The 17200-nt window shown below is 35.1% G+C and overlaps 1 protein-coding gene across 14 annotated transcripts in view; it reads left to right on the top strand.

Annotated features, from left to right (window-relative positions):
• CLOCK (clock circadian regulator) overlaps nt 1-17200 on the top strand; it is a 142632-nt gene that overhangs the window by 65291 nt on the left and 60141 nt on the right. For 12 of the 14 annotated variants that reach the window (XM_025435856.3, XM_025435855.3, XM_025435845.3 and 9 more), the window contains 4 exons: nt 1548-1637; nt 4227-4286; nt 7956-8104; nt 11353-11444. In XM_025435856.3, the coding sequence (XP_025291641.1) occupies nt 1591-1637; nt 4227-4286; nt 7956-8104; nt 11353-11444 (348 nt within the window). In that variant the 5' untranslated portion in view covers nt 1548-1590. Of the gene's footprint in view, nt 1-1547; nt 1638-4226; nt 4287-7955; nt 8105-11352; nt 11445-17200 lie in introns of those variants that run through there. The other 2 variants (XM_049092969.1, XM_025435857.3) reach the window with 2 other exon arrangements.

Raw genomic sequence — 17200 nt, 5'->3', positions numbered from 1 at the left:
TTCATCCTTCTATACACTCTTATTCTCACTTTATGGTCTAGTAATTAAACTTCAGGTTGTAACATGACTAGATATTTCTCTAAAGAAAATGCTAATAAACCTCTTAAGTTTCTCAAATAGGATGCTCCCTTGTCTCATAAAGACCTGTACCTTTGCAAATTGCCATTCTTGTGGCTTTCTTTCAAATGGTCGTACAAATTACATGGGGACCTTGTTAAAATGTAGATTCTGATTCAGTAGGACTGTCTTTTAACAAGGTCTCAGATAATGCTAGTGCTGATGGTCTCTGAACCATATTTTTAGTGACAGCAATCTAGACTACCTGACAAACTCATTATAGTCAAGAAAATTTCCTCTGTCTCCCTGTTCCCTTGCAGATTTTTGCCTACAGCGAATGTATCTTTTATCCTTGTATCCCTAAAGCTTAGCCTACTATTTAATAGAAGATAGGGTTTCAACAAATGTTTGTTGTTGACTAGATTTTTTTAAATTAAAGAATAGGTGACATACATTGTTATATTAGTTTCAGGTATAAACAGTGATTGAACAATTCTGTACATTATACAGTGCTCACCATGTCACCATATAGTGTTGTTATAATATTGACTATATTCCCTATACTATACTTTTTATTCCCATGATTGATTTATTTTGTAATTGACAGTTTGTACACCTTCTCTTCACCTATTTTACTCATCCTCCCAGTCCCCTCCCCTCTGGCAACTACCAGTTGTATTTGTATTTATGAATCTCTTTCTGTTTTGTTTTGTGTTTTAGATTTTACATATAAGTGAAATCATAGGAAATTTGTCTTTCTCTGTCTGACTTATTTCACCCAGCATGATACCTTCTAGTTTCGTTTATGTTGTCAAGATTGGCAAGAGTTCATTTTTTTTAAGGCTGAGTAATATTCCACTGTATATTCCTCCAACACCCACACCACATCTTTATCCATTCTGTTGATGGGCAACCTAGATTGTTTCCATATCTTGGCTGTTGTAAATATTGATGCATGAATATAGGGGTGTATATATCTTTTTGAATTATAGCCTATTCATAATTATATACTCTAATTAATATATATACTGGGATGCCTGGGTGGCTCAGTGGTTGAGTGTCTGCCTTCAGCCCAGGGCATGATCCCAGAGTCCTGGAATTGAGTTCCATATTGGGCTCCCCGCAAGGGACCTGCTTCTCCCCTTTGCCTATGTCTCTGCCTCTCTCTCTGTGTCTCTCATGAATAAATAATTTTTTAAAAAAAATCTTGAAAATATATATATACTAAAAAGAGGAGCATTTTTTTATTACTTTATAATAGAAAATGAATCCATAAATGTTTTCCCCCTGTATTCCTTTTTTAGAAGGAAAAACGACTCACCTGTGCCCTAGCTAAAGGTATTTGTTTAAAAATAATGTTTCAACCTTGGGTACAGACCAAAACATTTATATTCTCTGTGATAACATACAGTGTTTCTCAACATTACTGTATTTGTGGAAATAACTTTTTTTTGCAAACTAATGACTTTTTATTTTTCCTTCCACCCAAGGAGAAGTACAAATGTCTACCACAAGACGAAAACGTAATATGTTATGTTGTTTACCGTAAGCTGTAGTAAAATGAGCTCGATTGTTGACAGGTATGTTTTTAGAAACTCTTTGTTTTGAATCCTATCAAACTATTTTAAATTTTTTTATTAGAGTGATGGTCTATACCATTTCATGTTTAAACAGAATTCCTTTGAACATGTTTCATGTTTAAACATAATTCCTGTTACATTCAATTTCTGTATTGAGTGAACATAGTGTAATAATATGACATATTGATAACTGTCTATAGCCAAAGTCAGCAGCATATGGTTGTGTCCTAAACAGATCTTGAATTGTAATTTTGAGTGGTCAGAGCTACTCTGAAAGAAACTGTGACAGCTGCAGATGTTTCCTTGGCACCTTATGGAATCTTTTTATGTATTGTTCTTTTTCTCCTTATCTATTGGTGCTAACTCCATCCCTTTAAGCATCTTATTAGCATTTGTGATTGATAAGTGGTAACTATAATTAGGATTTTATCTCCTGCCAGGAGGAGAAACCTTGTTTCTTTGATCTTAAAACTTTTTTTTTTTTTTAACATTTTAACACCTCTGACACTGAGATTCATTTTACAATTGTCTTATCCATAGTTTAATTGGTAGCATTTGTTTCCTTCTTGGTGTCACATGAAATACTGATAAATCTGTATAAAAATCAGTGGTGTTTTTAATTTGATGAAATACAGTAACATGTTTTAAGCTCTTACTCTTTGACAGCTCTTTGTTGAGTACTTTGTATATGTTACTTCTTAGCCTCATAATAATGCCATTAGACTTTACAGCTGAGGGTAGGATAGGTCAGGGAGGTTGAATAATTTGTTTAAGGTCACATCGTTAAGTGCTGAGCTGGAATTATGACTTGTGTTGGTCTGTCTGACACTGAAGTTCTTGTATATTTATTATAGGGGATTCTTTAAGAGTTTTGTAGCTAGAGTTGTATACAGAAGTGTGAATTTTGACATCTGGGGCCAGCCTGTCCCCTTTCCTGTGAGATAAACAGTGAAGATATGTACTCTACCAGAACTTAAGACCTAAGGGGCAAGGAGTTTGCTTAGAGAGGCCTACCTGCAGCCCCGCCATATTTTCAGGTGGACTGTAAGTGTAGTTGTCCCTCAGAAGGGGGATGTTCCTTCAGTGCTCCTGAGAAATTAAATATAATTATGGTATTATGCTTCTTGGTGATTGCCAGTTCCCATTCTAGACAGTATGATATCTAGAGATAACCTCTGTGTTCAGACATAAAGCAGTGATGCTTTTTTTTTTTTTTTAAGATTTTATTTATTTATTCATGAGAGACACAGAGAGAGAGAGAGAGGCAGAGACACAGGCAGAGGGAGAAGCAGGCTCCATGCAGGGAGCCTGATGTGGGACTCGATCCTGGGACTCCAGGATCATGCCCTGGGCTGAGGGCGGCGCTAACCGCTGAGTCACCCGGGCTGCCCTACTCTTCTGCCATCTTGCCCCTCCATCCACCCGGGCTGCCCAAAGCAGTGATTCTTAATATGAGTTCATTATATCTGGGAATATCATGGAAGTTATGGACTCTCTCCTCAGTAAAGTGCATGTACATACAGAAGTTTTCATAAATTGCAATGCGTCCTTGGAACCCTGAAAGTCCAGACATGGAGCTCTATGATACAAGATTTGTAGATGTTCTCAACAGTGGATCCAGCAGGCAATATATGTGCTTTATAGGCCATGGAAAGGTGTGGTTAAAATAGTGAATGTGAATTCATGAAAAGCTCATATGAAATTATTTAATATTGCTACTTAAGGTTAAGGAATTAGCCTCCAGTGCTCTTGATTTCGTTTTTAGAATGCTGTTCCCCTAGATCTTTCCATTACCAACCTCTTCTTGTCACTTAGATCTGAGCTTAAAGTCCAACCCTCAGCACGCCTTTCCCTAACCACTCAGATTAAGGTAGCATCACAGTACCTAAACAATCACCCCTTTTTAAAAAATTCTAAAACTTGTCATTGTATATTCCTTTCTTGATTTGTTTCATTCTACTAGAAAATAAGCTGTAAGAGAGCAGGGATCTCCGTGTTTGATTAACTGCTCTGTAATCATGTCCAGAATAGAGCCTGGCACATGAGTACTAATAAATATTTGTCAAATGAATCAGTAATGAATGAAATGTATTAATATAAGTTAAAGCTAGATATTATGATGTTTATGAGTGAGTGATTTGTGATTTTATAACATGAATGTCTCAATAAATTTTTAAGCTATGCTCTTATAATTAAAAATAATTTCAAATGAATCATTTTATATAATGGTAAATACGCTGACTTTCTGGATTTTCACTGAATACTAACAGTTTGAAACGATATTAACCTCTGATTAGATTAAATTCTGTTTTTGTTTTTTTTTTTAGCATGTATATATAGTACATAAGAAGTTTTACAATTCACATTTATGATAAGCTTTTTAAAAATACAATTAAACACTGGGTAAACTTTAATTTTTTAATATTTATTAGAAAACAACTTAGCAGTTAACTGAGTTTGAATTTGTACAATTTTTTACTCTACAAAAATCCTAGGATATAACTGATTTGATTCACATGTCATGTTGGTATTGCTCTTGCTTAATGAGTCTGCTCTTATTTTCTCTATCTACTTTCTTTTTTCTTTTAGAGAAGATGGTAGTATTTTTGATGGGTTGGTGGAAGAAGATGACAAGGACAAAGCAAAAAGGTAGTTCAATTTAAGATGTTAAATAATAAATGAATAATAAGCAAATGTAAGAGTAAATAGTAAAACAGTGATTTCCAAAAGCTCTCTGCCTTAACAACTTATATATATTGGCAAGTTGGAAATGCTTAGAATGTCAGTATGCAGTTTGTAGTTTAAATAAAGTTATCCTGTAAAAGTGCTCATCTCATCACATCATATTATGAGTATATAATATCTATAAGACATCACTAGGAATGTTAACCTTCATCCCTTTGCTAAGGTAGGGTTTACCAGATTCACCATTATAGTTACTGCTTTCCCTTAACTTGCTCTGTTCTTTGGTAACAAGTCAGTAAGTGTAGCCTACCTTCAGAGTAGGGATGGAGGGAATTAAGCTCCACCTCCCATAGGAGGGGATATCTACACACATTTGGAATACTTGTGTAAAAAAAAATGTTTCCCTTTTTTTTATATATATCTGTATGGACTCGTGTTTTTATACTTTAGGTTATACTCCAGTGCTGTTCTATTTTGTTGCTCAAATTGTTTCAGCTTTGGCGATTGAGAGTTCTTTCAGGGTAGGCTTCTATGGTCTCCACATGTCTCCATTTTCCCAGTAGAAGGGAAAGTAGACAGTGGGGAAAGGGAGGGAAGAATTGTTGGAGAGGTAGCCTCAAGTAGGTGAGGGAATGGGACCTAAAGCCATCGTGGTATTGATGGGGGCTTCCACCTAAAGTAGGAGCCTTGGCAGTTAATTATAATCAGGAAGAGAAAGGCCCAGGTAGCATTTCAGCAAAGTTTGTAGTCCCTCAGAGTGAGTAGTAAACACTTTATTTTTTTTTTCTGTGTTGAACTATATGGTTGTTAGACAAGGGTAAATGTTGTATTATAGACAGATACAAAAGATAAACATGTAATAAGTAATAGTTCTTACATGTCTGCATTTAGCAAAAAAAAAAAAAAAAAAGAGGGGAGTTACTGGGATTTGAAAAATATTCACAGTAACCAGGTAAGTTGCTGAATACTTTAATGAATGATAAAATATATCTCAGAAGAAGATTTTGAGGAAACTATATGGTGTATTCAAGGAAATAAAAAGGCTTAGATTTGAAGCTAAAAGTATATAGGACAATCCCTATCCCTTAACCTCAGTCTGGTGAAGGAAAGTTCTTCAGTCATGCCTAAATGAAGAGGTAGATCTGTAAGGAATTGACTCGGACAGTCTTAAAGGCCAAGTTTATAGATGGATAAGGTAAGCTAAGGGTATTCTATTTTTGAAGACTTTGAGAATGTTTTTAGGGAACCAAAAATACTATGGCTTTGGAAGACATTGGAAAAAGACAGAGAACCTCACAATACTGTCAGAAATAAGCAGGACCACACTGAACAGTGACTGAAACAATTATGAGTTCAAGTATCTTAGTTTGTAACCAAGAACAAAGGGAGTTTTATACCCACCCGCAAAATGAAACATCTGTGACCTGTCATCAGGGAAATTATCACAAGGGCTAGGAACTTCCAGCCTAAATGGAATATGGAGTGAAGTTTACTTTAGTGGTTATGATCCAGTCATAGAGTTGGCAATATTTGATCTCTGTACGTGTTCTTCTCCTGGAATAAAAATGGCTGATTTTCATGGTAGCTGTATGGCACTGGGCTTGTCCTCCTCTGTGCCTAAGTTGTCATCTGTAACTTGAAAAGTGGTAATAAAGTCTACCTCACAGGAATAAATGAGATTTCACAAGTATTTATAGTAATGCCTGACACATAAATATGCAATGAATATTGGCTTTTATTTTTATCCCGATTCATGTGTTCAGATACATATGCTAATTCTCAGATGCTTATTTATTTTTTCTAAAGGAGTATAGCTAGATTTGTATATCTAAGCCTCTTGTATATATCTTTTAAAACGTGAAACAGGCAATTTCATTGTATTTGAATTCTCTCCAAACCATCTGTCCACCAAGACCAGCATCACATATTATATTTCACATTAATAAACAGAGTTATTAGTAACATGGGAATCCTCTTAGGTTTCTGTTCTGCTTCCCACTGCAAACCAGGTCTGATTTACCTAGAATGGATAAGTTCTGCCTCTTAAGCCTCAAATCCACACTACCTCTATTAACAGCGCTTGCCTCCTAAATGGTCATCTAGTGTCCAGGTGTATTTGCCATACAGTAAGTTTTCAAGAGTATTTGCCAAATTAATTTGTTTCACCAAGCGTTGATCCTTTTTATCACTCTTATCATTCTGATGGCAGAATGGTCTTATTAACAAGCAGGTCTGTTCATATTTCTTTGCTGGAAAACATTTCAGTGCCTTCCCATGACTTTCAGGATTAAATTAAAATCCTTTTATGTAACCTAAAAACTTCATGTTTTTTCCAGGCATTTATTTCTCCCCCCTACCCCCTAGCTCTAGCCTACCGAAGCACAGACAACCTGTTCATTGGCCATGTTAGCCAGATTGAACTACTTTTGACAGGTTTTTGTTTATGTAGACATTTCCTGTACCTGCAATGCCTTGCATATACCCCACTGCCATCCTTTTCTCACTTAGCCTTCATGACTTACTTCAGTATGTGAGGATGCCATCCCTGCTTCCTCGAATTTCCATAGGAATTGGCTAAACTTCTTGAAAGAGCTTGTATTTCCCCAGTATCCTTAACCTTTATTAGCTCAGTCTCTCTTATTATAGCAAGCACTCAGTTTGATGGAGTCATTTGATATCTATTAAGTTTATTAAGAGGTTTGAACCATTTTATTTTTTCCCAGTACTAACAGAATAAATGCTTTTGTTACTGAAAAAAAATAAAATAAGATTATCTTCTGACCTTCTGGGATATGATTATACTTTGCTTAGGCAAAAACTAAATTAGAAAATCAAAGTTCACAAAGTAGACAATTAGAGGTATTATAGAATGATTAATTGCTATATAAATAATTGTATTTACTTCTCTGAAGGTCTTGGTGCCGCTTGGTATTTGTTTACTGGTTAACTGCTTCACATACAACAGTACTAATTATTCATTTGGCATGCATATTTTGAGTGCTTACTGTTTGTTAGTTGTTACGCTTAAGTGCTTAGATGAAAAAATTGGGGCTCTGTTATTAGGGTGTACACAATCTAATGGAGAGAAAGAAATGCAAACAAATGGTTATTGCTCTGTGCTGGAGCAGCCTGGCATACAGGAATAAAGAGGAAGACTGTATGGATAAGCCTGAGGGTAGAGAGATTTTCATTTTTAGATTTGTTTGTAATATAAACCTTATAAGAGATGGCTGCTTTTCTCCTACCTAGTAATTTTGAATAATTTGTATTCATACATTGTATGCACTTCCACAAATATATTTTGGAATATTCATAATAAACTAATAAGGAAAATATAAATTCTTGGTAAACACTAGATTAAATAAAACCTGAAATTTGAATGAAGTTTGTTCTTACTGGCATTTTCCTAAGAACATGTTTGCCAAATGCTTAATATGTAAGTTCTTCAGTGATAAGAAAATTATTGCCCCAATTAACTGTACATTGTTGGTAACTTGTGGATAAATACTTATTACCACCTATATTGATAGAAGTACGTGGTGCGTAGTTGTGTCCAGAATAAGCATTGTATTAAACTGTGTGTGTAATCAAATGGATTGTTTGAAAGCTGCTTAATTTTTTTTTTTCCATCAGAGTATCTAGAAACAAATCTGAAAAGAAACGTAGAGATCAATTTAATGTTCTCATTAAAGAACTGGGATCCATGCTTCCTGGTAATGCTAGGAAGATGGACAAATCTACTGTTCTGCAGAAGAGCATTGATTTTTTACGAAAACATAAAGGTAAAATTTTAACTTTATAAGATGGATTTTTTAAAATAACAGATTCTTCCTTAAAGCATAATATGATAGAATCTTGACAGTGATTCTTAAAATTGGATGTGTGTCCTCACCTTTTTTTGAGAGAAAGAAATCAATTGCTTTTTTAAAGATTTCCTGGTATGTTCTTTATTTCATTCAACAAACATTTATTTAGTGCCTACTATATCCTAGATTTTTGGGGTGCAGAGTAACAGTCCTGGCCCTCAGTTAACCCAAGCCAAGGAAGACAAACGTATAAACAGCTAATTTACAATGGAGATACTTAGAATGTGAGTAGTGTTTGTAAACCATAAACCTTCTCTGAGAACACGGGGGGGGGGGGGGGAGAATGTGTCAGAAAAGGCTTAAAAATAGTTGAGCTTTCCACTGAGTCTTCATTTTAGATTAAGTAGAGAGAATAGCATTTCATCTGGAGGAAATAGGAAATAGCATATGCAAAAGCAGAGAAGCAGAGTTCAGTGGAATTGGAGTATAGTTGAATTGGAAAATTATGGGCATATTTCAAAGAAAGTCAAGAACCACATCATGAGGCCCTTATATACCATTTTAAAAGATGATTTCAGCGTATGTTTAGGAAATAAACACTGTGTGTGAAATAAGGTATGATTATTAATCAAAGAAAATCATTTAGACTAATTGAGTCATGAAGTGAAAAAGTTAACATTGAATGTTTTGGTAACAGAGATAATAGATGAAAAACTTACAGAAGGACCTTTCCTTTTCCAAATGTAAATGAAATAGTAAAACTTCTCAAAAGGAGAATTTGTAACTAGTACCTTTTATTCACTCCTCCTGGGCTCACTCAGTCATGCATTACCAGGCTGATTTATGCTCCACCACTCTTTGAAATTATTTTTCTTAATTTCACAGATGCAAGCAGCCCCATGCCTTCTGCCACCAACCAGACAATAGCAGTAGCTTTTGAATACACCTTAATGCACTGGAATTTTTTTTTAAAGATTTATGTATTTATTATATAGAGAGAGTAGGAGTGTGTGAGCAGGGGGAGGAGCAGAGGGAGAGAGAGAATCCCAAGCAGGCTTCATGCTCAGTGCAGAGCCTGACGTGGGGCATGATCCTAGGACCCTGAGATCATGACCTTAGCGGGAATCAAGAGTTAGAAGCTTAACCCACTGAGCCATCCAGGCGCACTGGAAATTTTAATCCATCCTCCTGTTTCCCGCCCCCCTCCCTTGGCCTGTGTTACACTGTACTGCACTTCTTCATTCACCTCCCCTTCCTAACTGGAACTTTTTTTGCCCTTTAAATGTCTTGTCTTTTGTGTTCTTGCTTTCTCTATAGTGTTTCCTGTGGTTATTTCATTCCATAGCTTCAACTATTGGCCTCTTTATTAAGCTACCGTATCTGTATTTTTAGGTGTAAATTTTTCAGTCTTTTGTTTCCAGATAACTTCTAGTTCTTTCTTTTGCATGTGCTCAGACACTGTACATTCGTTTTCATTTTGTCAAATCACCTCTTTCTCTCAACTTTCCTTTTTACATTTTTAAAATACTACCCTTTCAGATTTTAGGACTCAAGCCTGAAAAGATTTGGATTTTTTTCATCTTCCTTAGTACCTTATCACAGTTGCCAAATTCTGTTGATTCTTGTGTAAATGTGTCAAAATTGCTTGTATTCATTTTTATTGTCACCATTATCGTTACATTTAACCTCTGCAGATAGTATTCTCACCTTTGTGCCCCTTGTTGGCATACTCAATCCCCTCGGACATTGCAGTTCAATAAATGATTGCTGAATGAAATAAAATCATAGAAATGCATTTGCCCCTGATAATAGAAGATTAATTCTCACATTATGTAGATCTTTTTTCGAAATTGGGTATATAATTCTCACAAAAATAAAATTTACCTTAAATTGAAAGGGAATTCTTTTTTTTTTTTTTTTAAAGATTTTATTTATTCATGGAGACATACAGAGAGAGACAGAGAGAGAGAGGCAGAGACACAGGCAGAGGGAGAAGCAGGCTCCATGCAGGGAGCCCGACATGGTACTCGATCCTGGGTCTCTAGGGTCACAACCTGGGCTGAAGGCAGACACTAAACCGCTGAGCCTCCCAGGCTGCCCGGGAATTCTATTATACTTATTATTAGTACTCTAAGCTTGTGTTTAACTGAACTTGATGGATTTGCTTGTGGATTCAAATCCTTTTTCTGGAAGTATACAATTGATGTGAATTTGAAAAGCATGACTATATTCCACAGAATTAGTAGCCAGACTTCTTAGTTACTCTTCATATTGTAGTGCAGGCATTTCCAGTATGTCTGGTAATACAAAATCAGAACACCTTAGTTCCTACTTTTCACTGCAAAGTAGAATATATTTTGTAGTGTGAAATCTATGACATAGGTTTTTATTTTGCCTGGTTGTTTAATTTGTCTGCATTTAAAAACAAAAATACTTATTCCCTAAATATTTCAGGTTTCATTATTTATAAATAGCTTTCTCATAACTAAATCCATTAGAAAAATGTTGCAAGGTAAACCACTAATTTTGTTAAAATGTGTGCCCCCCAAACCAGGGATCTACAGATTTTTGACCAGTTTCCTACCACTAAGAAAACATTCAAGAAGGCACTAACCAAAAATCAGTCTGGGATTATTACTTTAAAGTTTTCGCCCCAAATCTTAATTTAGTCTTCTTGATGAATTCAGAATAGAACATCTCAAATTGGAAGGAACCTTTCTGCCTGGCAATAGGTAAACATAAAGTCGTCTTAGTTAAAAGCAGACTGACTGACTTCCTTGGCACCTTTCCTCTAGGCTCAGGTCCTTACGACTGCTCTAGTTAAGTTCCACCATTTGAATGTCAAGAGAAGGATGAGGAGAAAGAATTTCCTTCTAATGCTTGATTCTGATATGCTTGTTCTGATTCCTATGTGGTCATTATATCAAGCAGGAAGCAGTCTCAGGCCTTCAGGATTACAGGCTGTGAAAGCTCCCCAGAGAAAAACCAAAGACTGGTATTTCCAAGAGACCAAATCCAAGTAGATAACTTGCCGCATTAGCCCATGTATTTCATCATACTCATGCCTGGGCCTCCTGATACCTACCTAAACCAGTAAATGTTATTGCCTGTGGTTCTTATATTAGAGAGGGAGAAGAGAAGGCAACTTGCTGGACTTTTGTACTACCCTATACCCCTACCCTGTGTTTGGAGTATGCCACTAATGTGTCAAATAATCTTTACAGAAATCACTGCACAGTCAGATGCCAGTGAAATCCGACAGGACTGGAAACCTACATTCCTTAGTAATGAAGAATTTACACAATTAATGTTAGAGGTATGTCTAGATTTAATTTTTGAAAAGTTTTATTTTCCTCAAAAAATAAATCATTGAGGTGATGAATTTTAGTATACTAATATTGAAAAGCCTTAATTCATCGTAAATCAGTAAACTATGTCTTCAATTAAAATTAATCAATGTAAGTATAAGTAAATAGTACTATGTGTTAAGGTAGTATTAAATTTTCATATTTTTTTTATAGTACATGATTTTTGAGAGGCTTAATAAAAGTCAGAAACCTATAGCTATCAAGTTCTTTACCTGAGGCCACACTAACAACATTCAAATGACAAATAATGTATTTTATTCATCGCATGTTAAATATTACTTAGGAGGGGTGCCTGGCTGGCTCAGTAAAGCATGTGACTCTTGATCTCAGAGTCATGAGTTCAAGCCCCATGTTAGGTGTAAAGATTACTTAAAAATAAAATCTTTAAATATTATTATGAAATGTATACTACTGGACTAAGGATCTTTTTTAACAAATTGAAGTTCACCTAAATATAATATAAAATAACAAATGGAGTATTTTGAAAATATTAAAACATTGCAATATACATTGAAAGGCAACCCTTTTTAATTCAAGTAGAAATGTTTAAAAGGAAATAAGTAAATGTTCTGTAAAAAATTATTTTTGAAAACCATTCAGAACATATTTGCTTATAATTGAAAACCCTTAATACCTCATAAGTCAATTATAAAATCCACAAAAAGTTTTGAATCCTATCCATCAATTTTACTTTTCTACTTTTTAATCATTTTCTATATAGGAAACGATTTCTATATAGATGTCATCTTTGCACACAAAATACACAGAGTTCAGTATCAAATTTCCATGGAAACTTAAGATAGGAAAGGTGGTATACTTTGGCAATAACCGTTAAGGACAAGAAAAATAAGCAAACTAGACATAGAGTTGAGGAAAGCAATCAAGGTAGGGATGTAGAGCTTGTCAAATAATTTACATCTCTTACCCTGTTTGTTTTTATATATATATTATATATATATAATTTTAGGATTTTATTTATTTATTTATTTATTTATTTATCTATCTATCTATCTATCTATTTTTTTAAAGATTTATTAATTTATTCATTCAGAGAGAGCGAGAGAGAGGCTGAGACCCACACAGGCAGAGGGAGAAGCAGGCTCCATGCAGGAAGCCCAATGTGGGACTCGATCCCGGTTCTCCAGGATCACACCCCGGGCTGCAGGCGGCGCTAAACCGCTGCGCCACCAGGGCTACCAAGATTTTATTTATTTATAAGAGACACAATGAGGGGCAGAGACATAAGTAGAGAGAGAAGCAGGCTCCAAATAGGGAGTTCAATGTGGGACTCGATCCTGGACCTCAAGGATCATGCCCTGGGCTGAAAGGAGTCACTCAACTGCTGAGCCACCCGGGATCCCTTGTTTAGATATATTATTTTAGATCTTAAGCATTTATCTGTCATGTATGTATGTGTAATGACCATATTCACTAAAGTATGAAGCAACATCAAGTATCTTGCAAATTAATGTTATTTTTCTGTTTATACTTTAGATGGAACAGTTAATTACCAGATTAATTAATATATATTCAGCAGAAATGTTACTATCTGAAAATTTGTTGGACTGTATATATACTTGTAGCTGTGCTTAACTGTCTGAAAATAACTGAGCACTTTTCACATATTAACTCAGTGAATATTCACAATAATCTAAATAGTCTGTTAGTATTCTTTCTTACTTTCCTCATTTGGAAATTGATGAACAAAGGGATAATGTTACCCAAAGTAACAAGAGTTAGTAAGTAGCTCAGTAGCGCAGTAAGTAGCTCAGCTAGGATTCACTGCAGCCTCTGATCTTCATGGCCTGAGCCTCTGTGCACACTGAAACTTCTTTTCAGTGAAAGCTAGCCAAAGAACAGACCTTTTAGCTTAAAAACCAGCAATTAGCTCTTTAAATTAGTGGACACTTAATTTATAAACCAAATAATAGTTTCTAATATTAAGATTTTTTTCCTCTAAAAGGTAAGTGTTCTGCTATAACAAAAATATTTTATTACTTCTAAAGTTCATAAAAAAGTGGTCTGTAATAGCCTTCTGATCATTTACTCATCACTAAACTCATTAACATTGCCCAAAATTACTGTGTTAGATATAAGTAACATGCTTATGAAGAGTACATGCACACAAAATAATGTTTACTTTTTATTTTTTTAAAGATTTTATTTATTTATTCATGACAGACACACAGAGAGAGAGAGGGAGGCAGAAACACAGGCAGAGGGAGAAGCAGGCTCCATGCAGGGAGCCTGACATGGGACTCTATTCCCGGTCTCCAGGATCACACCCCAAGCTGAAGGTGGCGCTAAACCGCTGCGCCACTGGGGCTGCCCTAAACTAATGTTTAATTTTTTTTTTTTATTTATGATAGTCACATAGAGAGAGAGAGAGAGGGAGGCAGAGACACAGGCAGAGGGAGAAGCAGGCTCCATGCACCGGGAGCCTGACGTGGGATTCGATCCCGGGTCTCCAGGATCGCGCCCTGGGCCAAAGGCAGGCGCCAAACCGCTGCGCCACCCAGGGATCCCTAAACTAATGTTTAAACAGAGAAAGGAAATAGCTCATTTAATTGCTTCTTAATTTTTATTTTATAAACTCAATGCAGTGATTTAATAAGATCTTCTCTGTTAATCATAAAATACCCATTCTTCTTTATTGGTATGAAAAATTTCTTATAAATTCATAAATTTATATATAATATCTTCATTTATTTCTTAATACCTTAAGATAAATTCACTAATAGGCTAAACAGTGAGGCACTGTCTCTAAATTTTCTTTACACTGGTCAGGTTTTTTTTATTTGCCAAGACACGTGTAGTACCTATGTAGATAACTACCAAAAATAAATAAATCTAGAGATTATAACATTGTAATATGCAACCGAGAAAACTTCAACATATTAAAAATTTTGAAAATATAAATTGTCTTGTTATACTCACAGCTTTTTAGATTACATTCCTAAAAAGTGTTACATTTGTTTATTAATGTGTTAGACATTTTTGCTTTTTAGTATTAACTATATATTCTGCATATTAACTGTATACTATATATCTACTATTCATTAACTGCTGTATATGTAGCATATATATATCCCAACAATTACTATGCCAAGATATGTACGAGATACTAGGAGAAGATGTATAAATGTGTACATATATTACAACCATGGTCCAACTAACCTACTTGTGTTACAGTTGGCTATTTGTGTTGATCAGATTATAGATCAGCAGTCTGGATATCATTTTCAGCAGAATTTTAAATATAGGCATTATCTTGGAATATTAGAATTGCTAGTAGAAGGGATTAAATCATTCAGCTCATTTTATTTATGAGGCCCAGAGAAGTTGTAATTTGTCCAAGGTCAGGTAGCTAATTAATGAAAGAACTGGGAAACATAACTTATGTGTTGGCTGTTTCTCATCTATTCTCCATTGCTACCTGTCCCTCTCCCTTTTATCTTTGTTGCCTGTGGAATATTCCTTTTTATCCTTGGGAGGGAGGAAGTTGGTTTGAGGGTAGTCAAGGAATTCAGGACAATTTAGTTTGATCAGATCTTTCTACAAAGTCCTATCTATATGAAGTAATCTCCGTGTATGAAGCTCATTCCCCTTAGCAGCTGGCCATTCTCTCCAGTAATTTACAAGGGAAGGGCTAGTGCCCTGTCAGCCTCATCTTAGATACAGATGCACAAGGAAGTACTGTCCTCTTCCCTAGAACTTCCATTCCAGTCTTCCCCAGATCAAACATTGAATAAATAATAAGGATTTACACAGTTCTTTTATTGCGGGCCAAGTAGATGTCAAATAGGAAGGCAAGGAGGTTTTTTTTTTTTTAAGTTTTCATTTTAATTCCAGTTAACATATAGTGTTATATTAGTCACAGGTGTACAATATAGTGATTCAGCAATTCTGTACATTACCTGGTGCTCATTAAAAGTGCACTCCTTAATCTTTGTCACCTGTTTAACCCATCCCCTTACCCACTTCTCCTCTGGTAACCATCAGTTTTCGACAGTTAAGACTCTGTTTCTTGGTTTGTCTCTCTTTTTTCCCTTTGCTCATTTGTTTTGTTTCTTAAATTCCACATATCAGTGAAGTCATTTGGTATTTATCTTTCTCTGACTGACTTATTTCACTTAGCATTATACTCTCTAGCTTTATCCATGTTGTTGCAAAAGGCAAAAATTCATTTTTTATGGCTGAATATTTCATGATATATATGTGTATGCCTATGTATATGCCTATGTATATGCCTGTGTATATGCATATATATATATTTCCTCATGTATACACACACACACATACCACACCATACCCATTGATCAGTCGATGGACAGTTGGCCTACTTCCCTATCTTGGCTGTTGTAAATAATGCTGCTATAAACATCAGGACACACATAGCCCTTTGAATTAGTGTTTTTGAATTTTGTGGATAGATACCCAGTAGTGTGATTGCTGGATCATGGGGTAGTTCTATTTTTAACTTTCTGAGGAACTCTCATACTGTTTTCCACAGTGCATTCCCACCAACAGTGCAGGAAGTTTCTTTTTTTCTCCACATCCTCACCATCACCAGTTGTTTCTTGTGTTGTTGGTTTTAGCCGTTCTGACAGGTGTGAGGTGATAGCTCATTCTAGTATTGATTTGCATTTTCCTGATGGTAAGTGATGATGAGCATCTTTTCATGTGACTATTGGTCATCTGTATGTCTTTGGAGAAATGTCTGTTCTTGTCTTCTGCCCATTGTTTAATTGGATTATTTGGTTTTATAAGTTTTTTATGTATTTTGGGTGCTAACCCTTTATCAGATACATCATTGTAAATATCTTCTCTCATTCCATCGGTTTCCTTTTAATAGTTTTGTTGATTATTTTTGCTTTTGTTTCTCTTGCCTCAGGGGACGTATCTAGAAAAAATTGCTATGGCTGATGTCAGAGAAGTTAAATACCTATGCTCTCTTCTAAGATTTTTAGAAGGTCTCATATTTAATCTTTAATCTATTTCTAATTTATTTTTGTATATGGTATAACATACTGGTCCAGTTTTTCCAACAGCATCTGTTGAAGAGACTGTTTCCCATTGGATATTCTTTCTGGCTTTGACGAAAATTGACAGTATAATTTTGGTTTATTTTAGGGTTTTCTGTTCTGTTAATCTGTATGTCTGTTTTTGTGCCATTACCATACTGTTTTGATTACTACAGGTTTGTAATGTAACTTGAAGTCCAGAATTGTGATGCCTCCAGCTTTGCTTTTCTTTTTCAGGATTACTTTGGTTATACAAGGTCTTTTGTTCCATACAAACTTTAGGATTGATTGTTCTAGTTCTGTAAAAAAAATGCTATTGGTATTTTGATAGGGATTGCATTAAATGTGTAGACTGCTTTGGGTAGTATGGACATTTTAAACAATATTTACTCTTCTAATCCATGATTATGGCATGTCTTTCCATTTCTTTGTGTCATTTTCCATTTCTTTTATAAATGTCTTCATAGTTTTCAGAGCATAGGTCTTTCATCTCTTGGTTAGCTTTATTCCTAGGTATCTTACTATTTTTGGTGCAATTTTAAACGAGATTGTTTTCTTAATTTCTCATTCTGCTGATTCATTATTGATATCTAGAAATGCAACAGATTTCTGTAGATTGATTCTGTATCTTGTGACTTTACTGAACTTGTGTATCAGGTCTAGCAAAATGTTGGTGGAGC

Source organism: Canis lupus, chromosome 13 (genome assembly GCF_003254725.2).
Source record: "Canis lupus dingo isolate Sandy chromosome 13, ASM325472v2, whole genome shotgun sequence".
Lineage (NCBI taxonomy): Eukaryota > Metazoa > Chordata > Mammalia > Carnivora > Canidae > Canis > Canis lupus.
The sequence above is the reverse complement of the archived record's forward strand: the minus strand, read 5'-3'. Positions and strand labels throughout refer to the sequence as shown.